The sequence below is a fragment of the Artibeus jamaicensis genome, unplaced genomic scaffold (assembly GCF_021234435.1).
Source record: "Artibeus jamaicensis isolate MK-2021 breed Jamaican fruit bat unplaced genomic scaffold, CSHL_Jam_final contig_685, whole genome shotgun sequence".
NCBI classification, from domain to species: domain Eukaryota; kingdom Metazoa; phylum Chordata; class Mammalia; order Chiroptera; family Phyllostomidae; genus Artibeus; species Artibeus jamaicensis.
Window position 1 is genome coordinate 12959302 of NW_026521924.1, and position 25945 is coordinate 12985246.

At 47.8% G+C, this 25945-nt stretch overlaps 1 protein-coding gene and 1 non-coding gene across 3 annotated transcripts; both read right to left on the reverse strand.

Annotated features, from left to right (window-relative positions):
- Window positions 1-730: 730 nt before the first annotated feature.
- VPS16 (VPS16 core subunit of CORVET and HOPS complexes) lies at window positions 731-25938 on the reverse strand. Of its 2 annotated transcripts, XM_037141182.2 has the most exons (25): window positions 25798-25887; window positions 17711-17786; window positions 7380-7468; window positions 7056-7153; window positions 6845-6973; window positions 6611-6755; window positions 6370-6485; window positions 6145-6267; window positions 5967-6022; window positions 5535-5624; window positions 5340-5434; window positions 5111-5187; window positions 4416-4547; window positions 4182-4309; window positions 4010-4045; window positions 3709-3817; window positions 3416-3550; window positions 3216-3324; window positions 3028-3125; window positions 2836-2940; window positions 2441-2518; window positions 2175-2344; window positions 1998-2094; window positions 1118-1221; window positions 731-1002 (listed from the first exon to the last, which is right to left on the reverse strand). In XM_037141182.2, exons 3-25 carry the CDS (start codon window positions 7447-7449, stop codon window positions 858-860), a joined length of 2445 nt encoding a protein of 814 aa, XP_036997077.1. In that variant the 5' UTR covers window positions 7450-7468; window positions 17711-17786; window positions 25798-25887; the 3' UTR covers window positions 731-857. The 2 variants fall into 2 exon arrangements, with proteins under 2 accessions (XP_036997077.1, XP_036997076.1); XM_037141181.2 differs by lacking the exon at window positions 17711-17786 and having other exon boundaries at window positions 25798-25938.
- Window positions 18680-18821, reverse strand: LOC119046261 (small nucleolar RNA SNORA48). The gene has a single exon (XR_005081944.2). It is a non-coding gene; the product is annotated as a small nucleolar RNA SNORA48 (small nucleolar RNA).
- Window positions 25939-25945: the final 7 nt, after the last annotated feature.

Sequence of the window (25945 nt, forward strand, 5' to 3'; positions counted from 1 at the left end):
GGTATGCTGGGGTAAGGAGTCTCCAGCTTGCAGTGCTTCCGGGGCAGAATTGTCAAAAGGATTCCATCCTTTTGTCTTCAGCCCAGAGACCATCCGGGAATTGCTCTCCTCTGCTCAGGCGGAAGGGTCTCCAAAGGCCCCTCCTCCACCTCCATAATCTGCTGGCCCCACTGAAGTACAAACAGGGGCCTTGCTCACACTCCCCAGCTCACAAAAGGCCCAATTTCAATTTCAGCTGAGTCGTGCCTCCTCTGTTACCACAACATCCAAGGAAAAACTCTAAGATCCCCAAATGTCCAAAATGGTTTCAAATCCATTTTGTCACAAATTCCCTGTCACCAAACCTTCCTGCTCCTCATTCTGCTCTTCAGTGAAATGGGGTTATGTTCTTTATTTCACAGGGCTGTCATGTGGATAAATGAAGTAACGGCCAAGTGTTTCGAATGGTTCTTGGGTTTGTGTAAGTATAAGGCTTTGCAGTATGGTTCTTGATGAGTTATTGCTTCCATTTCATGCCATCTCTCCCCATAATCTTTCTAGGGGCTGGAAGCTTAAGAGAGCTTCCCTTGGTAACTATGCAAAGGGGCGCAGGTCTCTTGTAAACGAACATAGCTGGAGAAGATCCTTCTCTACACTCAACACAGACATGGAGTTTTGCTGAGGTGTCTCTATGGTTCTGTCTCTAGCTTGCTTTTGCTTGGGTGAGATGGCATGAGACAAGCACTCTAAAACATTCCAACTTTATTTACAACCAGACCCCTCGTTCCCTTCCCACCCCCGCCCCTTGGCTTAGCTCTGAATGAGCAGTGACACTTCTGCCAAGCCCAGGACTCGAGGAAACGTGCAGGGTGGGCCCCTCACTTCTTCTGGGCTTGTGCCCTGGCTCGCTGAATCTTGTCGGCTGTGGCCCCATCGGTGGCTCCCGTGCAGTGGGACAATACAAGACTCAGCTCTGCCTCATTCCGGCGTTCAATGGCCACGTCAGCAGCCTGAGCCACATCCCTGTTGTTTGAGCAGGAAGGGAGATGGTGCTGGGCTGACCACAGACACAAGCTACGCCCATCCTCAGTCCACTGGCCCAGCCACCCAGCACCCACAGGGCTCTCAGCTGACGCACCCAACGAGAAGCAAGGCCTTGACTTTCTGCTCAGGACCCACACGGGAGGCGTACTTCTTGGCCTCATATTTGTTGTGTTGCTTCATGCAGATCTCTACAAAGGGCTTAGAGAGGAAGTAGGCAGAAGGAGGAGATAAGGCAGAGCCCTCTTGCCATCTCCCTTATGAGTGAAAGCCCACTGGATAGACTATCCCTGTGTATTTTATACACCCTTTGGTGTCTACAATACCCCACCCCTGCCCCAACACACCTGCAACAAGTGTGATCTCAACACTCTTAGGGCAGAAGCAACCTAAACCAAAGATCTGTGAGAGCCCTCAGACCAACTATTTCCACATGTCCACCGCACCAACCACCGCTATCTCCTCACAGCAGGCATTTCCTGTCCTCTTGGGGCCTGTGTTATCTCTCGTGGCTGCCCCACCTACCCACCACACCCCCAAACTGCCTGCCACAGAAAACAAAGCCCTTTGGTATCTTCCACTGCCTGGCAGATGGGCTTTCCCTGTCCACCCTCCACCTTCCACTCAGATAGGACTTTTCCTTCACATTTGCAGGCTGACTTGGGCCCATTCTCCCCTGTACCTGACCTATGATTGTGTATACACAGGAAGCACCCACTAACTACCGTATTTTGTTGTGTATAATGTGCACTCTTTTGTCCAAATTTTTAGGGAAAAACAAAGATGCACATTATACACGGGTATAACAACCCCATGTATAATGTGTACAAAACGTGGTGTACCTAATACATGGCAAAATACATTATTTTGGCCAGCAGAGCACATGGGTCAATAGGTCATCAGCCTATCTCCAGACCCAGTCCTCTCCCTCGGACTACTGTCCCTGGCAGGGGGTGGAAGGAGGGCCCCCACCTTACCAGATAGCCAATGGGTGATTTCTTGCTCTTAGAAAATTTCTCTAGCTCCTCCCAGTCTTCCAGGTCTGCCAAGGCGGTCAGCTTCAGCCACCAGAGTCTGTGGGAAAGCTGGGCTTGGAGGTGCTGCAGGAGGGGCAGGGATCCCACGACCTACTCACAGCCTGGGCCCTCACTCACCTCTTGTCAGGGATGCGAAAGTCACGTGCCAGCTGCTCTGCACGCTTGTTGTGGCCATCGAGGATGAGGGTGGTGACCGTGTCATGTAGAGACAAGTCTAGGAACTGACGCCCAAGCTCGTCCTCTAGGCGTCGCTGTAGCCGTAGGAGCCGCATTTGATCCTCTGTGGCCTAGAGGCAAGAATAAAGCAGGATGGGGATGAGAGGGACAAGGAAAGAACACTGGGAGAGAAAACAAGGAAGCTCTTAGGAAAGAGGAGGCCAAACCTTGGCCGCAAACTCATTCTTGGCCTTGTAGAAGGCATCGGCTGCTGTCTGCAGAGCTGCAACCCGCCCCTCAATGCGCTGTAAGGGCGAGAAGGGAAACCTGAGCTTACAGGTTAAGAGACCTCAGCCCTCACCACCAGGTTACAGTTTTCTCTCTGATCTCTGTGCCAAGGGTCACCAGGGCCAGCCTTACCCGTTAGGTGAACCACTCTGGTATCCCTAAAAGGCTAGCTCCTCTGGGACCAACCCTCATCCTGGCCTCTTGTCTTCTCAGACTCTCCCTCAACAGTGAGGACCAGATGGGGTGTATACCAAATATGAGGCCTAGAGACCTGGTGGAGGAGCCACATCAACAGCCCGGCCCACAGGCCCCACCCGCCCTGTGGGCCTCAGACCTCCTCTGCGTAGCTGGCTCGGATGTGGAAGCTGCCCAGCTCCTGGTGGTTGTCGTCCTGATTGTAAAGGTCCTTCAGTGTCTCTAGCTCCTGATGTTTACAGAACTGGCATGGGGGAAGGCAGGCAGGCAGTCAGCACGGACAACTCAGGGGCTCAGGAGGCTCCAGCCCTACCGCTGTCCCTGCACATACCTGTCGGTACAAGCTCAGGGCCATGGGCTGGTTCCGAAGGGTCATGAAAAAATCTCCTCGGTTGAGCTCATTCTTCAGGTGCAGCAACACCGTGAACACTGTAGGATAATAAGGTGGGATGAGGACTCCAGCCTGGCCCCTTGCTCATCCCAGGGCCCCGGCCTTGGCCTCGCCCAAACCCTGCTCACCCAAGTCAGTGTCCCCGCTCTCAATGGCCTTGCTCAGTGCCAGTTTGCTCCTTTTCATTTTTAGGAGAAGAGGAACCTGCTCCCCAGAGCGTGGCTCATACTCCAGCAGCTGCAGGGTAGGGAGAAAGACACAGAGAGGAGCTGGCCTGGGGGCCTTGGATACCCACGTTAGAGCTTTGGAAGGGGCCGGGCATCCACACCTTGATGGCCAGCTCTGTGCGGCCACAGCCATAGGCCCGCGCAGCAATGTCAGAGTAAGAGACACCGGGAGTGTCTCCCAGCTTCTGGTTAATGGCCCGAGCAACATCCTCATCAGACACATCCTTCTGTTGTACCTGCACAGGGAAGGGGTGTCATGCACACCTGGATCTCACACCTCACCCTAGTGGCCCTCAATAAGGACCTGGACGTTCAGCCCTACATTTCATATTTCCTATACCTTACCAGGGCCTGAAGTCCCTAAATGCCCTTGGAGCCTGTCCTACATCCTCACCTTGTAGCAGGCCCAGTGGGCCAGGATCCTGCTGACACCCTGCACTTCTGGAAGGCGCAAGTACTCGCATATCTGGATGGCCAGGGGGTAAAGCCTCCGCAACACAAGCCTAGTGGGCAAGGACGATAAAGGGTATGGGGTGAAGTGGGGTAGAGAGAGAGGGCAGAGTGGCCACAGTCTGAACTTGGGCCTCCCGGATCCCAAAACATTTAGTCAGGAGCAGCGGCCACAAGAGCCCACCAGTGGCTGTAATGCTCGCCCACCTAGACCCCTCCTCCCAGCACCACTGGGCTTGCTGTACCTGTCCAGCAACACCTGGATGGTGAGCTGTTTGTATCTGCATTTGACTTGGTTAAGGATCCAGCTGGTGAATAAGCCCCATTTGCCAAGGACCTTCAGGTGGCACCTCCAGCTCCTTCCCCTTCCCCTGCTAACCCTGGCTGGGAACACCCTTGTAGCATGCTTGGGGATACTGGCTATAGGTAAGGGGGATCCCGATGTGATAGTCCCGAATGGCATTGAGCACACGCAGGTCCTGACACATGCGCACGAAGCTGTCAGGTGGAAATCTGTCGAGGAAACACTTTCCGAAGGAGGCAGCCTGAGAAGAGCCAAAGGGCAATAGAGGAGAGCTCCAGGCCCCCACCCCTGCCACCAGCCCAGCCCCACCCAGTGCCCCTCCCACTAGCCCTGTAGTCCGAGCCAACCCTAAGGAGACTCTTCTGCATGTCTGGCCGGTGCTCATGTCCTGCAGCCTCAATGCACTGCTGCACAGCCTGGGTCAGCTGCCCCAGCTCCTGGATCTCCCGCAGGTACTCATCTGCCTTCTGGCTCTCTTTCTGGGGGTAAGATGCCAGGGACACAGCATCATGATGGAGAACACACCCACATCTGGCCCCCATCTCTCTGGGATGTGGTTCAAATGGGCTGTAGAGGCTACCGTCCAAAGCACCCCAGTCCACCCAAGGTGCTCACATATTCCCCGTTATGAGTCCACAAGCGCCTGTGAGAGGCCCTGAGACCTCTTAAAAGTAGTTCTTGGTTCCCAAGCCCGAGCTCAATCCACTGAGCTACACCAGCCAGGGCTTAAAAGTAGTTCTGACCTGTGCCTGGGCTGGGAATAGTGAGGGTTCCCTGGCCCTCCCCATCACCACATGGAGGACGCCTCATGACTTTAGCCCACCTGAGCCGGCCCTCTCTAGCCCAGTCTAGTGTCCTGCCTGGACCCCTCTTCACAGATGCCATCTAGCTGTGTCCACCCATGGCCAGGCAGGGGCATAGGGTTGAGCCAATCAGGGACAGGGGAAGGGAAAGGGGAAGGGGAAGAAGAAGGGGAAGGGAAAGGGGAAGGGGAAGGGGAAGAAAAGCATTTTGGGGCCTGGGGAGAAGCCCACAGCTTTACCTCATATTCCTTCTGGGCCTCCAACAGCAGAGCTCCAGGGGCCATCGAGGCAATTTTGAAGATCTCTTCACTGGCCACTGGGAAAGGGAGATGGTGAGCAGGGTATGGAGACAGGGGATCCTCAGCTCTACCTCAGTGCCTTGATCCTGCTCTGGGGCCCTGGCCTACAGGAGCTATGCTGCTGAGGTGCCCCACCCTGGGTCACATGGTGCCCCTGTGAGAGCCTTACCTGGAACCTCGTGCAGGAACTCATGGGTGCTGCGGGAGAAGATGCGAACCCCATCCAGCTCAGGTACCAGGTAGGAGTCCTCATCCAGCACAAACCTGAACTTGGTCAAGGTTCCTAAGAACACCCAGAGATGGGACCAGCAGGTGACCCCCCTCTCCCTCCTCTGCCACCCCCACCGCAGCCCTTCAAGGATACTGGATGCTCTCAGGTGCATCACCCACCACCATTAGCCGCCTCTCCCAGGCCACCACAACAGCCCGCTCCTTGCTGCGAGGACGGCTGCACCTGTGGGCAGCACCACACATACATGTCTGAGCCACAGCCCACAGCCAGGTCTCCCACATCACTGCTTTTATCACTCTGCCTTGGGACAGCCCTGTGCATGCCCCCTGCTCCTTGTCACATTCCTCTGACTTGTCTGCTTCCCTTTTACCCTATGCTGTCAGCTCTCAGGTGCATCCAGGGCCCACAGTGGGGCAGGGGGTTCCCTCAAGTGTGCACTGGCAGAGGAGATATGATGCAAGCTCCACCTGGCTTGGGCAGTAGACAGGATGAATCAAGGTATCCCAGGAAACAAGCCTACGTCCACCCCCAGCCCCAGCCCCAGCATAAAACCCCCTTCCTCACCAGACCATCTGCTTAGGCGGGGCTCGGATGTTGCAGTTGAACTCACACAGCTTCTCCTGAAAGGACGTGGGGAATGTCACGGCCCTGTCTCAGTGGTCAGGTGAAAAGCCCCTCCCTGACCCCAAACAGATCTTCCCTGGACGAGGCACAGTGCCCCTGTGTTATCCCAGGATCAAACCTTGAGTGAAGCTGTCCCCATCCAGATACAGCCTGTGTCTGTGAAGAGCGCCAGGTGTCGGTAGGTGAAAGAGACAGCCATCTGCAGGAAGCTACTCACTCCTGGGGCCAGGCCGGGGGGTGTCTGGGGCAGGGATGGGGAGGACATCAGCGATGCTAACTTCTCAGTGCCTCCCTGTGGCCCCCTCCAACCCCTCCAATTCACTCCCACTTCAGAGGCCCTCACCACTGCGGAGCAGGCTGCGTGGTCCAGGAGGTAAAGATCAGGCCCCACAGCCAGAAGAATGTGTGCCACTCGGTCCTGGCACAGTATGGTCCAGCACGAGGGTGCACTCTGCAAACCTGTGGTCAGGGACGAAGACAACCTCAGGATGACTGGAGTCCACAGCTTCTGCCTCTGCGGATCCCACAGTCTGGAAGCACACCTATGGGCACTGAATGATTGTCTCAGGGGTGCCAGCACTCACCTGGCACTTCTGGCATTCGGCGGAGTTTGAGGTCACCCACATTGGCACTGAGGGTGAAGCGGTGGGCCCCTGTGAGGATGGCCACTCCAGAACCAAACTCAGTATGGAAGATCCGGGCATCTAGAACCCGGTTCTGGAGTACCTCCTGGGAAGAGGGGCAAGCGTAGAGGGGCCTTGAAGAAGCCACAGGGTCACAGACTCCATCCCTTTCCCCCAGCCTCCTCTGGCTCCTACATTGCCCATACTGAAGTGTCTCCGGAAGTCACCATGAAGCCCATAAACCAGTACTACACCATCTTCCTGCACACAGAGCAGCTCCTCTTCAGCTGACCAGCCCAGGGACACCACTGGCCCACTCTTCCACTGTAGAGGAGACGAAGTTCACGAGGCTGGCTTGGGATGCAGAAACCCTGCCCAGCCCCCCAGCCATGCCAAGGGGGCTCACCAGCAGACTGGCCAGAGACATGCCAGAAGCAGAGTAGATCTCAAGCACTGGCCGTATACTGGCAGCCTTCTCCTTCTGCCAGGGGTTTCTCAGCAGTGCTGCAGTTTGAGAACAGACCTCCTGTCCTAGCTCTCCAGGCCTGGCTCATGTGAAGCAGGCCTCATGAGAACCAGAATTAAAAGCATCTCCATGGGGGTGGAAGTAGGAGCATGAGGAAGCATGGCATAGGCCAGCGAGAACAACCCAACAGCAAGACCCCCAGGAATCAAAAACCTTGAGTTCCTCTCATGGGCCCAGAGCATGCACTGGCAGAGGACAACTTACCAATGGGGCCCCCATAGGGTGCAGCAGCCACCAGGTAGTCCCGGAGTTCCTCCTTTAGGTCCCAGTCCATGCTGTACAGCTCATATTTCCTACCCACAGAGAGGAGAAGAGATTGGCCTCCTTTGGCCCATGCTTCCGGATGAAGTGAGCCCCAGAGGAATCCCTAAAGCCTCCATTTGTCCCCCACAGGAATCTTGAGGAGGCCCCTCCAGGGGTGAGGAGGGAGGGTGATGACTAGAAATAGCCATAGGCACCCTTAGCCACAGCAGACAAGGGAGTGGAGGCTGTTGGCAAGGAAGGATGTGGTTCTTGGGGCAAGTAAGCAAGGATGGCAGGGGTTCCTGGGACAGGCAGGCTGTGTGGCCAATATCCAGAGCACAAACTAAGTAGTTCTAGGGTAGGGTGGCTGGCTTGGGCCTATATAAGCAGGAGATAAAACCCTCTGAGAGGGTCTCTCAGGGTAGACAGCCTTTCTTCTATTTGTTTTTTGTTTGTTTATTTCTTTATATCCTTACCCAAGGACATGTTTTTCATTGCTTTTAGCGAGAGAGGAAGGGAGGGGAAAAAAACATCAATGTGAGAAAGAAACATCAATTTGTTGCCTCCCATATATGCCTAGACTGCGGTTCAAACCTGAAACCTAGGTATGTGCCCTCATTGGGACTGAACCCGCAACCCTTTGGTTACAGGAGGATGCTCCAACCAACTGAACCACACCAGCCAGGGCTCTATTTCTGGTTCTTAACACTGAATCAGGTTGTGGGCTTTAAACCCAGAGGGGTCCAGCTCAACACTGGTTAATGAAGATCTCAGTTTCAGAGCTACCGAGTTAGCAGTTCCTGAAAGAAATCCAAGAGGAGCTCTTCAGTGTGTCCAGAGCTGGGGAGAGTCCTGTGTTAGAGATGTCAATCTGCGAGTGCTTGGCTCATAACAAGTAACTGAACTCCCAAGCTGGCACGAGTTGACCACAGTCTGAGATGTGTGAGGAGAGAGTGTGTGCTACACGAGAACACGGAGTAGGAGGGGAGAAGGGACAGAGAAGGGGTGGGCACTATTCCAGGATGCCAAGAAAAAAATGGTGGTTAAGGAGAGTGTTCTGACTGGTTTCAGTTCAGGAGCCTTCTCGTTAAAGATCACAAAGATGCCCACCACTGTGCTCTTTCTATTTCACATTCTTCTTGGGGTTCTGGCCCAGATAACTTAGGAAAACAGCAGGAAAAGGAGTGAGAGTGCTACTATTTACAAATAATGTGATTGTCTACTTAGAAAGTCCAAACCAGTCTATGGAACAATGAATAAATGAGCTCAGTTGGGTGAGCAACAAATATCAATATATTTTCTATGCTAATTATCTATATACTATAAAAAACAATCAGAAACATAACTTTAAAAAGATCCTAATCACGACAGCAATAAAACTATAAATACCCCCAAATAAACATAATAAAAATTTTCACAAAGGCAAATCAAAGTTAACTCTAAGATACAGAAGAGGTGGAGAAAAATATTCTAAAAGGATCTATATATGTTCAAGAATTTCAATAAAAATCAGCCCCCATGTTTTGGGGGAAGGGAAGCACAAAATGATTCTACAGTTCAGCTCAGAAAAATTTCATCTGACAGAGAAAATACTGGAAGACATTTAAGAACATTTGAAAATATGCGAACATATGCGTATCACATACCAAGTACACTATATGAGTATAAAGCTAAAGTTAATTATAACTGTTGTTTTGGCACAGGAATAAGCAAATAGATCAATGGAAGAGAACAGAATCCAGAAAAAGTCCCAGGAATGAGCATGTAATAAAGATGGCATTTCAAATGGGTGCAAACCGATACCTGAAATGAGACAATAGTCCATATGGGAAGAATCACAATAAATAGTATTTCATTACTTAATCACTAAAGATTTTTCCAGACAAAATTCCAAAATTTATTTTTTAATTATATTTATTGGTTATGCTATTATTGTTGTCCCAATAATTCCTCCTTTATCCTCCTCCACCCAGCACCTCCTACTCCCTCACACAATCCCCACACCATTGTTCATGGCCATGGGCCATGCATAGGTTCTTTGGCTACTCCATTTCCTATACTGTCCCCATGGCTATTCCGTACTACCTATTTGCACTTCTTAATCCCCTCTCCTATTCATCCATTCCCCCACACCCCCCTCCCATCTGACTGCCATCAAAACGCTCTTCATATCCATGATTCTGTTTCTGTTCTTCTTGTTTGCTTAGTTTGTTTTTTAGATCCAATAGTTGATAGATATGTATTTACTGCCATTTTATTGTTCGTACTTTTGATCTTCTTTTTCTTAAGTCCCTTTAATATTTCATATAATGGTTTGGTGATGATGAACTCCTTCAGTTTTTTCTTGTCTGGCAAGTTCTTTATCTGCCCTTCCATTCTTTTTTCTTAGATTTTATTTATTTATTTTTAGAGAGAGGGGAAGGGAGGAAGAGAGAGAAATGTCAATGTGTGGTTGACTCTCACATGGCTGCCTCTGGGGACCTGGCCCACAACCAGGCATGTGCCCTGACTGGGAATTGACCCAGTACCCTTAGGTTCACAGACCACACTCAATCCACTGAGCTACACCAGCCAGGATTGCCCTTCCATTCTAAATGATAGCTTTGCTGGGTTGAACAATCACGGCTGTGGGTCCCTGCTTTTCATGACTTTGAATATTTCTTGCCAATCCCCTCTAGTCTGCAGAGTTTCTTTTGAGAAATCAGCTGACAGTCTTATGGAAACTCCCCTATAGGTAACTAACTTCTTTTGTCTTGATGCTTTTAAGATTCTCCCTTTATCTTTAACCTTTGGCATTTAAATTGTGATGTATCTTGGAGTGGGCCTCTTTGCATCCATCTTGTTTGGGACTCTCTGTGCTTCCTGGACTTGCATGTCTATTTCCTTCACCAAATTAACTATTTCTTTCATTATTTTTTCTATTTTCTTGCTCTTTCTCTTTTCCTTCTGGCACTCCTATGATGTGAATGTTAGAACTATTGAAGTTGTCCCAAAGGCTACTTATACCATCCTCATTTTTTTAGATTCTTTTTTCTTTTTGTTATTCTGATTGGTTATGTTCCATATCATTGATTTGATTCTTGGCTTCATCAATGCTACTGTTTTTCCCCTGTAAATTGTTCTTTACTTCAATTAGTGCATCCTCCACCTCTGACTGGATCTTTTATGCTGTTGAGGTCTCCAAGTTCCTTGAGCATCCTATAACCAGTGTTTTGAACTCTACATCCTGACAGACTGCTTACCTCCATTTTGTTTAGCTCTTTTTCTGGAGTTTTGATCTGTTCTTTCATTTGGGCCATGTTCCTTTGTCTCCTCATTTTGGCAGCCTCCCTGTGTTTGTTTCTCTGTATTAGGTAGAGCTGCTATGACTCCCTGTCATGTTAGTGTGGCCTAATATAGTAGGTGTCCTATAAAGTCCAGTGGCACAGCCTCCTCTATCACCAAAGCTGGAACCTTGAGGTACGCACTTTGTGTGGGCCGAATATACCCTCCTCTTGTAGTTGAGCCTTGGTTGTTGTTTGCAGGTCAACTGGAGGGATTTACCCAGTCTAGTCAGCTCCAAGGACTGGCTGTGATGACTGACCATCAACCTCCGCCATCCCCGGAGGATCAGCTGTGTAGGGACAGGGTGGTGGTGCTCTGACGAGGTCTGTAGCTGTCCACTGGGTGCTCTGCCCCTAGGATTTCCCAAGTGGTACACACCAAAATCAGCCCCCACTTGTGCTCTGCCCAGGGCCATCCTACATGAACTATAAAGCAATCTGTGATGCCTGCTACTTGTGCTGGGCTTGGAGACTCCCAGATGAAGCCAAACTGTGAATCTAGGCTGGTTGCTGCTAATATCATGGCAGACTTAGCAAGAAGTACCAGCTAGGGGCTTACTAAGGCCAGTTGTTTCTTGTTTGATTGAATTTAGTAAGTTGCGAAGCATGAGCCAAGCCATTTATATAGAAAAGTCATGATTAACAGTTTGGTGGGCCCATAGGTTAAGTGGGATGGGGTCTCAGGGAAACTCTAGGGCAGGGAAAAGTGTTTGTCAGGTTGATGGAGTCTCACATGGCACCCACCTGCTGACTCTGTGACTCTGTGAGGGTAGGGAGCTCAGCCAAGGGACAATGGCCTCTGACCACCTTTCTGTCTGGGAGAAAGCTGCCTTCTAGCTCTCACCTTGAAGCCAGACACTTCAGTTCCTCCCTGTGTGCCACTGGTGCCTTCCAAGCTGCTATGCTGGTGCTGGAGCCTAGAGGGAGTGAGTCTGAGTAAGTCTGTGTATGAGTTCTTTAAGGGGAACTGCTTTGGATTCCAGAAGTTTCTTCCACTGATTCAATACCCACTGGTTTTTGCAGCCAGAAGTTATGGGGACTTATCTTCCTGGCACTGGAACCATGGGCTGGGGCTGGGACTCCTTGTTCCCAAGTTATCCTTCCCAAATTTTTACTCACCACACATGGATGTGGGACCAGCTCATTCTTGCATTTGCGCCCCTCCTACCAGTCTGGATGGATTTGGTTTCTTTTAATTCTGTAGTTGTCAAACTTCCATTCAACTCAATTTCTGATGTTTCTGAGTGATGGGTGTTCTATATTTTAGTTGTAATTTTGATGTGGTTGTGCGAGGAGGTGAGCTGTGCTTCCCTATGTCACCATCTTGACTGGAAGTTATCAAAATTTAAATGTTAAAAAGAAAAAGACCACATCAGAAAAAATCTTGGATATTTTAACAATTTCATATAAAACCCGGAAATCACAATGTAAAAGGCCAACAAATAAAAATTAAGAACCTCTGTTGTTTTTAAGAGGTAAAAACAACACATTTATATTTGCTTCTGTTTGAAAGCAGACACTTTGGTAAGATTTATAAGACTCTAGTAACAGTGGTAACTTGTAGGTGAGGGGTGGAATCAGCTGAATAAGGACAGGAATAGTATGAGACTTTGAGTTTTTAAACATTAACAGTTATTTGTTAAAATAATTAACATCCGCCAAAAAATAAAGCAGAAAGGCAAACTACGAAGAGGAAAAAGTGTTTGTGACACATGTGAAAAAGAGCTCCTTTTCTGAAAAATACAAAAGACTATTTTTTTAAGTGAAAATAAAACTGAAAGATAGTGAAGGGCCATGTCATACAACTTTATGTGAAATATTTTAAAAACTAAATATTAAAATCTTGAGAAAATACAATCTAATATGTTTATAATGTGAACTACACAAAAACCTTTCAGAGCAAGACAGAAAACCCAGAAATTATCAAGGAAAAGACTGAGAGATTTTATTACATGAAACAGTCGTTCAGCTTTTCAATGTGTACAGCCTCTGACTTAGCAGTTTCTTCCCGAGAGTCTAACTTAGGAAACTACTTGCATAAGTGCGCCAAGGTATGAATTCACTGCAGCACTGTTTAAAAAATATTTTTGAAAGATTTTATCTATTTATTTTTAGAGAGAGGGGAAAGGAGGGAGAAGGAGAGGCAAAGAAACATCAATGTGTCATTGCCTGTCATGCATCCCCCACTGGGGACACAGTCTGCAACTCAGGCATGTGCCCTGACCAGGAATTGAACCAGTGACCCTTTGGTTTGCAGGCTGGCATTCAATCCACTGAGCCACACCAGCCAGGGCTAAAATAGTTTTTAAAAATCCTGGAAAACTTTTAAAATGTCCATTAAAAGAGGACTGGTTAAATAAAATAGGATATACCCATTCTGCGCAATATTATGTGGGCATCAATAAGGTTACTCTGTGTACACTGAAATGAAATGATCTTTAAGACATATTGTTCCTGGCTGGTGTAGCTCAGTGGATTGAGCACAGGCCTGCAAACCAGAGGATCACAGTTCAATTCCCAGTCAGGGCACACGCCTGGGTTGCAGACCAGATCCCTGCAGGCCAGTTCCCAGCAGGGGACGCACGAAAGGCAACCATACATTGATATTTCTCTTCCTCTCTCCTTCCCCTCTAAAGATAAATAAATAAAATCTTGAAAAAAAATTTAAAAAAAGACATTGTTAAACAAAAATGTAAGCTCCAGCTCAGTAAGAACCATGTGAACTCATCTATGTGATTTAAAAATCTGCATATATTTTGACAAGCATATTTACATACAATCACATGAACATATATGAATACACAGAAAACCCTCAGAGGCCTTCACATTAAGCCAAACAGTGGTTACCTTTGGGGAGGGCGGTGAGTGAGGGAAGGAGGCAGAGGGACTTCCAATTTGTAGCGTATGTAATTTTGTAATATTTGATTTTTTAATAATTGCATATGCATTTCTTTTGACACTTTGTTACTAAAGTCATGGATGAAAATCTGATGGCAAAATAAATTCACACAGATCTAGCATGCCAGTTATCAATTCATTGCCACTCAGTTCTAAATTCAGGCTTCAACACGTGTTGTGTTAGAGGGACAGCACTCCTTTAAACATTTTTCCTTCACAGTGAGTGTGATGTTAAGCTTTCTCAGAAGAGGGTGCTGGAGGGACGCTGCAGGGACGCTGCATGACGGAGGTTCTCCTTGCTGCTGCTTCCAACAGGGCTCAGCAAGGGCACTGGCTGGTTATCAGTCCCAGCCATGCAGCAACCTAGAAGGCCTGTCCAGATTGTTGATCACCTTCCCATGGCTCCCTGGACAGACACCATATTCCTGGCCTCCTGGCCACACCAGGCTGTACTTCCTCTGCATGCCAAGCTGCCTGGCTACTGGCTGCCCTGCCTGCCAACTTGAGTTTCACACACCTCTCTGCACACACAGGCTCCCAGCCACTGGCTGTGGCTCACCTTACAGACACTACGTGCTCCAGGTTGCCTGCGTGCACCACCTGCCCCACTCACCTTGCATGCCCACAGCCCTGATCGCCAGTTGCAGCTGCCCCGTGCCCATCTACTCCTGAACCCAAGAAATTGCTTCTTGCTTCCCTGGGAACTATGAACCAGCTATGGCTGGCAAACTAGTGAACTTCTCTGCCATCTAGTGGGCTGCACTACAAAGGAAGGGCGAAAGTACTTTACAGTTGTGACTATGCAAAACAGCATTATTCTTATATTAGTATTTATTAATTATTGTTGTTTTCCATACAAACAAAGGGCGAAAGTACTTTACAGTTGTGACTATGCAAAACAGCATTATTCTTATATTAGTATTTATTAATTATTGTTGTTTTCCATACAAACAACTGTAAACCTATTTTGACCCCATCCTGCATTTTTCCAATGAGGTCTCAGCCCTCGCCTGAGGAAGGACCCCCCTTCTTGAATTTGTCATTCCTTGGGTACCCCCCAGACCAAAACTATGACTCTTTCTTTTCTCTCTCTTTTTTATGTTTCCTTATATCTTACTGTTATTCTTTTATTACAGTTTAAGAATTTTTTATATTTATTAAACTTTCCCAGTTTAAGTCTCCTAACTGGGCCCAGACTGATACAGCCTTGGCTCTGAGAGTGGTCCCAGGAGATAGACCCCTAAAGATAGAAATTGAGGATTAGTTTGGTCATGTGCTTAAAGCTTGGGTGCAGTGCTGAGCCCCCTGAAAATGTGGAAAGGATGTTAGTATCTCACTGCATGCAGTGACATCACAGTTAATCAAGCCTGCAGCTTTCTGTGGTGAAATGCCAAGTCAAGCATGTGCTTTGGGAGTGACTTCTGTACTTGACTGTACGGCAGTAATAATGATTTTAAGGGCTGTGATGTGGATGGATTATTTTGAATGCACTTAAACATTTACAAAGAGAAAATGACAAGGTTGGGTCCATTAACTTTCTGCTCAAGACATGGTCTGAGAAGCGGAAAGTGTCTTATAATACCAGCCTTAAAAGAATCTTGTGTTTATTGCAGCCACACAGCTGCTCCTGTCAAAAATCAAAAACAAAATTTAATCATATGGGTTGTTAAGTTATTATAACAGTTGAATTAACCAACATGCCATTTCTCATGTGAAACTCAGGGCACTGATCAGGAAAGAAAGGAATCCTGAAAGTTGGAAGGAAGATACCTGGTTGGACCCAGGTGACAGCCCGGGACTCTCACATGTTCTGAGCCTTCCTTACCAGAGTGGCCTGTATTCCTTTACCTGCGGAGACTTACGTTCCTCTGCTTGAAAACCCTGTGGTGAGCTCAGTCGGAGTAGACATCTTAGGAGCCTCCCTCCCCAAGGCTGACTAAGCTAACACCACTGCTGAGCAGTAATCTGTCACCCACACAGACTGACGCTGGGCTCCAATACGGTGCCGTTCCCATGAGGACCAGCCTGCAAGTTTGCACTGGACACCTTCCATCATGGAGGGGGAAAGATGTGTCCTCACTGGAGCACTGACACAATCTGGACGTGGATTTGTCTTCCTTATCTATAATGCCTTTTCTATGTTATTTTTATTACTATTTTAAAAATACTTATTGATTTTAGAGAGAGAGAGACATCAATGTGACAGAGAAACATTGTTGCCTCCCATATACACCCCAACCAGGGACTGAACCTGCAACCTAGGTATGTGCCCTGACTGGATTTACAGAATGCCTTTTCTAAGGGTGTAACGTTCTGCAAAACACTGCATCTAATCAAGGACCTCATTTCACAAAAAAGAAAGTACAGCAGTGGGCTCAGGTCCATGGAACCAATTAGCCGTACCACGAACCCCACCGACCAGAAGTGGCTGGCCTTAATTCACTGATGGCTTAGTCACAGCACCAATTGGAGGCCGTATCCTAAAAGGATGGAGCTCCATCTTACAGGGTGTAGCTTATGCTTTGCATCAGAGGCTGTTACATGGAGTTGTCTCCTCCACGGTCAGAGTACACGGGACCCGGAATCGAGGGGTGGAAGTGAGAGTGGCTCTTCTTATTATTACACCTTAATGACTCTTATGAAAATGTTGCTTTCAGTTCCAGTAACTTTGAGATCCACTGGTTTTGAGAGCTTAGTCTCTATGGGGAGAATGTTTCCCCCAGGGACACAACAATGGACTTACTGAATCAGAAGATAAGAAGGCCACCTGCCATTTTTGGTGCCTAATGTCACCGAACCAACAGGCATAAGAAAATGGGGTTAATTTGCTGGCTGAAGTGACTACCCTTGATTACCAAGGGGAAATCGACTTGCTGCTACACAATGGAAGTGAGGAGGTCTGTGTCTGACACCAGGGGGACGGGGGTCCTCTGGGGTACCTCTTGGTACTTCCATACTTAACAGTAAAGGTTAATGAAAAACCTCAGCAACCAAAAAGAGCAGAATGATGAGGATTGAAGGTCTGGGTCACTCGTTATGTGAAGAATGCAGGGCAGTGGAGGTTCTGGCTGAGGGCAAGGGAAATATAGGATGGGCAGGTGAAGGAAGCCATAGATATCAACTGTGATCTCATGACTGATTACAGAAATGAAGAGTACAGTCACTTTGCAAATGTCCTTCATGTTTGTTATATGCATGTGTTTATATGAATACACTAGCCATTAACTCCTCTCTCCTTTCCATTTTTATTTAGACACAAATAATTGGAGGGTGACTTTATAAGGTAATTTTTAGGTGATACAATGAATATTCAGAGGGACTGGAAGAGAAATTAATAGTGATGGATATAATGATTAAGACTGTATGTCTTCTCATTTTGGGAAAGATGATTTACTTGTAAGAAGGAGGGAGTTCTAAAGTATGTAGAGGGTCCATATAGCAGCGGAGTAGCCAAAGGGTAGACTGCTGATTTTCTATTTATTGTCTGTCAACTCCAAAGTCCCCCTTCAATGCATGCTCCACGGTGAGCTGGATGTTGACCTTTCTCAGTAGCGGGCACTGCAGGAGGAGGGGCTCTCTGGCTGTTGCCAGCAGCAGCCAGGTCCCTCAGCAGCGTGGGTATGAGTGTGGGTCTGGATAGTGGTTGTGCAACAATGTGAAAATACCTAACGCTACTGAATTGTATGCTTATTCATTTAGAATGAATAAGATAGTGAATCTTATATTACATGTATTTAACTATAACTTTTAAAATGTTCTTCTTTATATGTGTAAACACCTGGTGGTGCTCTGTGGCAAACATGCACCCAGATCACGCAATCCCTGATGGCCTCGCACCTGGCGTCCAGCTTCCTGTGGCTCTCTCCACGCACACTGCATGCCCCAGGCCTCCTGCTCACATTGGTGCTCCCACTCTCTGTGAAAGCCATGAACCTGGCCACCAGCTGTGACTCACCCGTGCCCCCTCTGTGCCTAGGAGGGCTGCCTCCTGCTTGCCCAGTGACTGTGGAACCTGCTCTGGCCCAGGCCAACCAGCAAACTTCTCTACCGTCCAGGGGGCTGCAACTACACCTTTTTCATCAAGTGTGGATCACCAGCTCCGGGACGGCAACCTGTCTTCTAAGTCTGTCCTTCTTTCTCCTCAGCCCTAGGGAAGGACAGTTTTATTTTACCTTACAGTTACTTTGTTATCATACTTTCAGAGTCCTTTATATGAAACTTCTGTTTAATCACTATACAGTCTCTGTCTCCTGATGAGTCTCATACTGATGTAACTGGTATAGCATCCCACAGAGCATTTCCCTGTTATAAAGGGGGGAATATGACTTCGCAGCGGAGGATGTGGCCATTACCACCCTAATCCCCTAGTTAATGTCAACTTCCCTCATAGAGGACACCCCAGCATAATGCTGATTCCAGCTGTGACACAGCACAAACACCATGTCATCGCCTACAGTGCATTTCTGACAAAGACGTTCAATCTGCATCTAATCACATCTTGAGATGTAACACACAGTTTCACGAAATACAAGCTATGACAGAGAAAAAAGACTGCACCAGGAAGCAATAGGACAAATCCAGAAAGTAAAGTAACTTGGTCTCTTAAACAAGTCAATGTCATGAAAACAAACAGTAGGGGTGGGAGTGGGGATAACAGTGGGCAAATGTACAAGGGACTTGATTAAGAGAGGTAAGCAAACGAGTAATTCTTATCTGGGTCTCGATTTGAACATTTATCAGTTATAAAAAGACATTTTGAAGGCAACTGGAGAAGTCTGACATTATGGTATTAAGTGTTAATTTTGTTAAGTACAAAATAGTATTGTGGTTTCATTGGAAACTATCATTTTTTAAATTAAAGTAATGCACATTGTAGTCATGTCTGTAATTTACTTTAAAAAATACAGCAGAAGAGGTACTCCATTAAACGTATGTCTGGGTTTGTTTTTAAGAATTTTACTTATTTGTTTTTAGAGAGAGGGGAAGGGAGGAAGGAAGGGAGAAAAACATTGATGTAAGAGAGATTATTATTTTAAAATTTTATGTGCCCCAGGCATGAACCAGCTCTGGCCACCAAAGCAGGCAATAAGCTAAGATGAACTAAGGACTGTACAACTGCTTTGCCCCTGGCTGATATAAGAGCAACACTACCAATCAGGTGTGTCCTCGCCCATCAGAGAAAATTACTGATTGGTTGCCTCTCGCACATGCCCCGTGACCAGCCTGCAAACCAGGCACGTGCTCTGACCAGGAACTGAACCAGGGACCCCCTGCCATGAGGGATGACACAAACCAACTGAGCCATACTAGTCAGGGCTGGGTTTGTTTTTAAATACTCCCAGAAAAGTGTGTGTACTGGTGAAGAGGGATAAGTGAACAGAAAGTGGCAAACTGTTGACACTTGTTGAGACAGGGTAATGAGCACTTGGATTATCATAAAAGTACATTCACTGTATTTGTATTTGCACTGTTCCTTAATAAGTTTTTTTAGACTTTCAAAATAGTTGAAGCAAATATTACTACATAACAATTTTTAAGGCTAAATGATGGCTATGAGTGTTCATTCTACTATCCTATTTTGTTGTACATTTGGAATTTCTCAGAATAAAAGGTTAAATACAATTTCCAAGAAAGGAAGCGAGGGGTTCGTCTCTACGCAGTGCTCCAGGGAATGAAGTTCAGGTGAGGCCTGAGTTGCCTCCACTGCAGTAACAGCAGGTCACTGAGAACAGGTGGTTGGCCCAGAGCGGGACGTCACTGGGAAGAAAGAAAAAGCAAGATGGATGGATGGCAGTTTCAGACCTTTGGGATAGGGAAGAAAAAGATGGGGCAAGGAGGAGTTTGTTTCTTGAACGGGGAAGTTTATTTTTTGTAAGGATGGGGAGATTTGAGTGTACTTGAAGTCTGGTAGGGGGCACTTGGGGGTAAGGATGGTAGAAAATGGTGCAGAGCAGTGGTCCTCGAATATCCGTGCTGCAAAGAAACACCTGGGTGCTTATTACAGTACAGATCAAAATCCCAAGACCGACCCCAGAGATAACACAGTAGAATGGGTCCAGGAAGTTGACTGTAGCCAGCCTCTCCGGTGATTTTGATGCAAAGGGTCCCGGACAACAGCAGGAGAAGCACTGGCCGAGGAAGGGTGTGGGTGGATGGAGCATGGGTTCTCAGAGGGCAGGGAACCACGTGCTCATTTCCTCAGGGGGGTGGGAAAGACAGGGGGCAGGTTTGGCTGGGGGAAGCCTACATCCTTCTGTGCAATGGCTTCCAGTTCTCTGGGAAGCATGAGGTGAAATCAACTGTTGAAAGGAGGAACCAAGGAGTCTTCAATTTTCAGTATTCCCAAAATGTTTTAATTGTTTACAATGAAATGCTTCTTTGTGTCATCTTCTAAAAGGAAAAGCAGAGCCCTTGCGGTGAGTGTAGGTTCACCCCAGGTAACAGGACTGTGAGGGCCCAGTGGAGGCGGATGGCCATGGACTTGTAGCAGACCCCCATGGCAGGACTCAGCAGCCTTTGTACAGGCACAGAGACGGTGAGCGGTGGATGTGTCGGGAAGTGGTTCTGTGGCAGTCAGGTGCAACCAAAGGGCAAAGGAACGGGTTGTCAGGGGAAAGGGAAGAAACTGAACTGACTGACCATGGCTGTTACGTCTACCCAGCTGGGCAGGGAGGGGCGCAGTTACAAGAAGAAGTTCTGCATGCGACACAGAGAGAACAGAGGACTCCAGGAGTGAGGGTCCCAGTGAGGTTGAAGGACAGGTGTATTAGAAAGTATCAGAGTGTCAGTGAGGACAGGAGCTTGTGGCCAGAGAGGCGCCTGTCTGAACTCACTTCAGTGTCTGAAGCAGAGCAGCTCAGGATGAGTACAGGGGCAGAGCTGGGGGCGTGGGGGGGGGCGCACGTGTGCTGAGGTGGGTATCAAGGAACCATGAAGCCAGGTGGTCGGTGAGTTACCCTGGAAGGTGGCAAGAACTGAGATGCTTAGGAGGCTGTGGGCCGAAGTCTCCAATCACCCAGTCAGTGAGGGACACGGTCCAGGAGGTTGGCAGCGACACAGACCTGCGTGGGAAGGAGACAGAGCCCCTACGGGGGGTACAGGAGCAAGGCTCAGGGAGTGAAGAGCATCAAAGTGCGGACTACATCCCCAAGGCTTCAAGGCAAAGAAGTGTTCTCAGGGACAGTGAGGTGACTCAAGCCGTGCCTCGAGAGTGGCACGGGGTATGAATGGGCAGAGTGAAGGGCAGCAGGTAGTGGGGGCTCTCAGAAAAGCCTGGGGGAATAGACTTCGGGAGGACAGGCCACACCCTCAATGAGGAAGGCCGGTTATATCTTTCTCCTGTACTTGCAGGTCCCAGAAGTGGAAATCCCCTCAGTGGCCGCAAATGGACCCTGGACTCTAATGCCAGGAAACCGCCGGCTCTGGTAGCCTCCATCCCAGCCCCCTCCAGGAAACAGTGGAGAAAGTCTCGTGGTGGTGCGGCTGGCCTGCCAGGAAAGCGTGGCCCACCCCGGCGCGAGAGGAGTGCTTGTGTGGAAACGGATGCCCCCCGGCCTGCCGAGGCCCGGGGAACAGACCGCTGGGGATGAAGGCGCACATCACCCCTGGCCTTGGGGAGTGACCTAGGAATTCCAAAACCCCCAGGCCCTAAAGAGAATCCATCACCACCCCGGAAACCTCTCGACTCCAGTCTGCCTCAAAAACAAACACCATTAAGGAACTCTTTTCCAGAACTGTTGCTGGAAATGTGAAATGGGTCAGTTACCACAAAAAAAAAAAAACAAAACAGTATGATGAGTCCTCAAAATATCAAACACGGAATTGCCATAGGATCCAGCTACTCCACTTCAGGGTATATATCCAATAGAAATGAAGACAGGGTCTCGAAGAGGTATTTGTATGCTGCTATTCATAGCAACATGATTCACAACAGCCATGAGGTAAAAGTAACTTGAGGGTCCGTTAATGAATGAATAGAGAAGAAAAATGTGATACATGCCTACGATGGAATATTATTTGGCTCTAACAAGGAAGGTAATTCGGATGCATTATACAACACAGATGATCCTTGAGGACAATAGCATGCTAAGTGAAATAAGCCAGTCACAAAAAAAGCAAATACAGCATGGTCCCACTTACATGACCTAACTAGAGTAGTGGAATTCGCAGACATAGAAAGCAGCATAATGGTGGTTGCTAGGGTGGGGGCCGGGGGTGGGGAGGAATGAGGAATCACTGCTTCACAGGTATAAAGCTCCAGGTTTACAAAAGTGAAAAAATTCTGGCTAGTGCTTGTGCAACAATGTGAAGACACCTAACACTACTGAACTGTGCTTTAGAATGAATAAGATAGTAAATTTTATATTACAGGTATTTAACTACGACTTTTAAAATGTCCATCTTTATGTGCGTAAAAAAACAAACCAACCCTCAAACTCCAGAAAGCCGACTAAAACAGTCTACTTCTAAGAAGTTTCAGAAATATACAGGGGTTGGCAAAAGTAGGTTTACAGTTGTCCGTAAGGAAAAATATATCATGCATACGAGAATAAGCTGTATTGTACGTACTTACAACTGTATACTTACTTTTGCCCGCCCCTGTAAATGTACCTTCAGGTTCCCTTCTTTGGTCATAAAGTATGTTTCTAAAGCACCTGAGACAACATGTTGAAAATGAAGCTTACCTTCTTCCCCACCAAACTCATTCTTGTTTTCTTATTATCTTAAAAACCAAAAACCCAAGTCACCCTCCATACCAGGTACAACCCATCACAATCTCCTTCAATTTTATCTCCTAAATATCTCTCAGATGGGCTCCCTTTTCTCTCCCAGCACCGTTACTGTCCTATTGCTTGCCGCCATCAACTTCTCCCTGGTCTATTCCCCCAGCCTCCTATTTCCCTTCTTGCTTCCCCTTTCCAACCTGCACCCCCTCCCATTGCCTCCAGAACACACAACCACACACACGCCTACAAATCCAATCACATCCATCCTTTCATTAAGATCCTTTCCTTTAAGCTTCTCACAGTTCTTCAAATAAAGGTGGCCTATAAGGCTCTGCAGGTTGTGACCCCTTAGAGGGGGGCATCAGCTGCATCTCTTGTCTGCCCCCTGCCCCGTCCCTGCCTGTGGCACTCCATCCAAACTGGCTCTTTAAAAAAAAAAAAAGAAAGAAAATATTTATTTTTAGAGAGAAGGGAAGGGAGGGAGAAAAAGAGGGAGAGAAACATCAATGTGTGGTTGCCTGTTGTGTGCCCCCTACTGGGGACCTGGCCTGCAACCCAGGCATGTGCCCTGACTGGGAATCCAACCAGTGAACCCTTTGGTTCACAGGCCAGCACTCAATCCACTGAGCCACACCAGCCAGGTCCACACTGGCTCTCTTTACTCAGGCCATTGAGAGTGCCCAAGTCTCTCTTGTCTCAGGACCTTTGTATATGCTCTTCTCCACCCCACTCCCTGCACCTATTTCTTTACTTTCAACTTACTAGTCTGTTATATGCTGTCTTAGGACCCTATACCTCTCCTTCACAGTGATTATGGTCAAACAAGTACTGAGTCATCAGTGTTTATCAACAGTGTCCTCCACTGGCTGTTAAGTTCTATGAGGGCAGACAGGTCTTACTGGTTGATAAACACTCAGCCTGGCAAGAAGTTGAGCAAAATTAATGAATAGGATTTAGCCCAAATTGGCTTTTTGGGATAAAAATGGGTAAAATTCTGAAACCTCCTAAGAATTAGTCACCATTCCCTCTCCTTGCCTTCCCAAATTAGTAAGTTTTCCAGAACACTACCTCCAATGAAAAAAATTCCCTTATACATAGGACTCAAAATGCACTGGCTGCTACCTGCTTATCATGCACTCGCTTTACTTGAACATATATTAAGTCCTGGCACAAGGTTATGCACAAATACAAATAACCACAAGTAACTGCACTTAAAACACTTCTACTCTGGTGGAGTAGCTAGAACACACTATTTTCCTGTAAACAAACAACCCTGTGCATTAGCACAGGTTCCTAGTCTAAGGCTGGGTTCCAATCCCTACTCCACTCCTTACTGTGTAACCTGGTCACCTAGCCTCTTCGTGCCTTAGCTGCCTCTTCAGTAAGGTGGGCTTAATAATGATGCCTACTCCATGCAGTTGTGAGACTTAAGTTACTATAGATAATGTACTTAGCAAAGTGTACAGTACATAGAAAGGCACAATGTCCATTAGCAAAAATAACATATGCTCCACAGCAAGGCTTAGACTTCTACTCCTTTACGGCAGTGTAATACACACAGATAAACATAGACTAGCCACACAAGCCGTGTCTATGGTATGCCCTCAACATTTACACTCATTTATAACTTTACTGGGGTATCAACAAAACTAAGACTTGATATCATAAACAGGAGTTCTGTAGTAACGAGGTTATCATTTTTAGTACTCTCCTATTTAACAAGCCTGTATAGGCAACATGTATTTTCTCTCTCTCTTTTTTTTTTTAAGATTTTATTTATTGTTTTAGAGAGAGGGGAAGGGGGGGAGAAAGAGAGCGAGAGACACATCAATGTGTGATTGCTTGTCATGCACTCCCTACTGGAGACCTGGCCCACAACCCGGGCAGGTGCCCTGACTGGGAATCAAACCAGCAACCCCTTACCTCACAGGTGGGCATTCAACCCATTGAGCCACACCAGCCAGGCAACATGTATTTTCAAAAGTAATAGAAGTCAATGTTTTCAAAAGTGCATGCTGTGTTGTAAACACTAAATCACATGCCAGCTGACATCTTCTCCACAAACACTTAACGGCATTGTTATTTTCTACTGACTTCACTAATTTTAATTAAACTTCTGCATTTTTTCCATTTTGTAAAGACAATTTATAAGATTAGAAATAAATTCGATAGAGCTATAACAATTGCCACAAGGCATTTGCCCCTCTTAAGGGTTGACATTTTTTAATAAAAAACTACACAGAAATATTAATGCATGAATAACAATGGTATACAGTTTCACTAGCACAAACTGCTGTCTTCTTTTGAAATAAGACCCCAAGGAAGTGTCTTTGTGATCTTTAGTTGCAACAATAGTGTTTTTTTTAGCTTTATGGGGCAACTACATAGCAGGTGCTACTCCAAATATGCATTGGAGATTAAGAGATGCAAGAAATATGCTCTCAGACCATAAGAAACTTGGTTTAGCAGACGAAACCAACATTGCCCTACTGTGCCATTCATAACAGGCCCTGGCACTGGGGCCAAAGGAAAGTCAGTTGTCTCTATCGGGTTAGATCAGGGGTGATTTCAGAAAAGACCCTTGTACTTGGTCCTGAAGGGTGAGCAAGAATTCTCCACAGAAGTAGATGAAGAAGGAAATGGCAGTGCCCACGGAAGGAACTCCAGGCTGCTGCAAACACAGGGAGCCACGAAACATCACGGTAGAGTGAGCTGCTGTTCTGCACCACCGAACACACAACTTGGATACGAGAGGAGCAAGTAAAGTTGGAGAGAGAAACAGGAGCTGATTTACAGATCTAACAAGAGTAGTTTGCACCAGGGTAATTTTGTAATCAGTTTACACTTTAGAAAGATTAGTAGTTTAGGATTCTACGACTCCCACGAGAGGGAGGCCTGCCCCTGCCTGGCAATGCAGGGGGCAATGCAGGGGGCAATCCATGGGCAATGCTCACTCACATTGCCCATGGATTCACCAGGGGCTGCATGACTTGTCCGTTTCGCCCAGCCTTGGTTAATACTGCTATGCTACTCCGCCAGCGATCCTGTCCCCCACCCTCGGGGAGCCCCTATAGTCTGATTTCAGCAGCACCTCCCGGCAAGAGACTGGACACTCACTGTGACCAGTGGGTGGCCTCATTCAACGTGATCTGAGCATCCTTCCGGAGGCTGACAGACCTAGGCTTCGGTCTCTGCCTCTACTTGTGTGACCACCAGGCTTGCCTCAGTTTCCTTCTTTGGAGTTGAGGAAGTGCCCGGTCCCTAACAGGCAGCTGCTGTACATTAAGTGACAGACAACAGGGGAGAGCTGACGAGGGGCGGACCCCAGGGCCCGGAGTGACGGGGTCGCGCGCTGCCGGCTCCGCCCCGAGACTCCTGCAGGCGAGCAAGCCGGGTAAGCCAGGCCGTAGGCGGGAGGGCGGGGCGGCTCACCGGTAAAAGGCAGATTCCCCGAGCGGGTTCCAGTTCGCCGTGTAGCAGTCCATGGCTGGAGCAGGGGTTCTGGACACCGCTGAAGGGACACCAGCCTAGCCTGGGCTCCAGGCTGGTACTTCCGCTTCCGCCCGCCTCGATCACGTGG

Excerpts from the sequence above, each read along its gene's own strand:
- VPS16 (XM_037141181.2), bottom strand. The coding sequence starts at position 25,850 with ATGGACTGCTACACGGCGAACTGGAACCCGCTCGGGGAATCTGCCTTT. Across the intron at positions 2,519-2,835 it reads GAGCCAGCTACGCAGAGGAG|CGCATTGAGGGGCGGGTTGC; the intron begins GTCTGAGGCCCA and ends TCGCCCTTACAG. Across the intron at positions 2,345-2,440 it reads AGAATGAGTTTGCGGCCAAG|GCCACAGAGGATCAAATGCG; the intron begins GTTTGGCCTCCT and ends TCTTGCCTCTAG.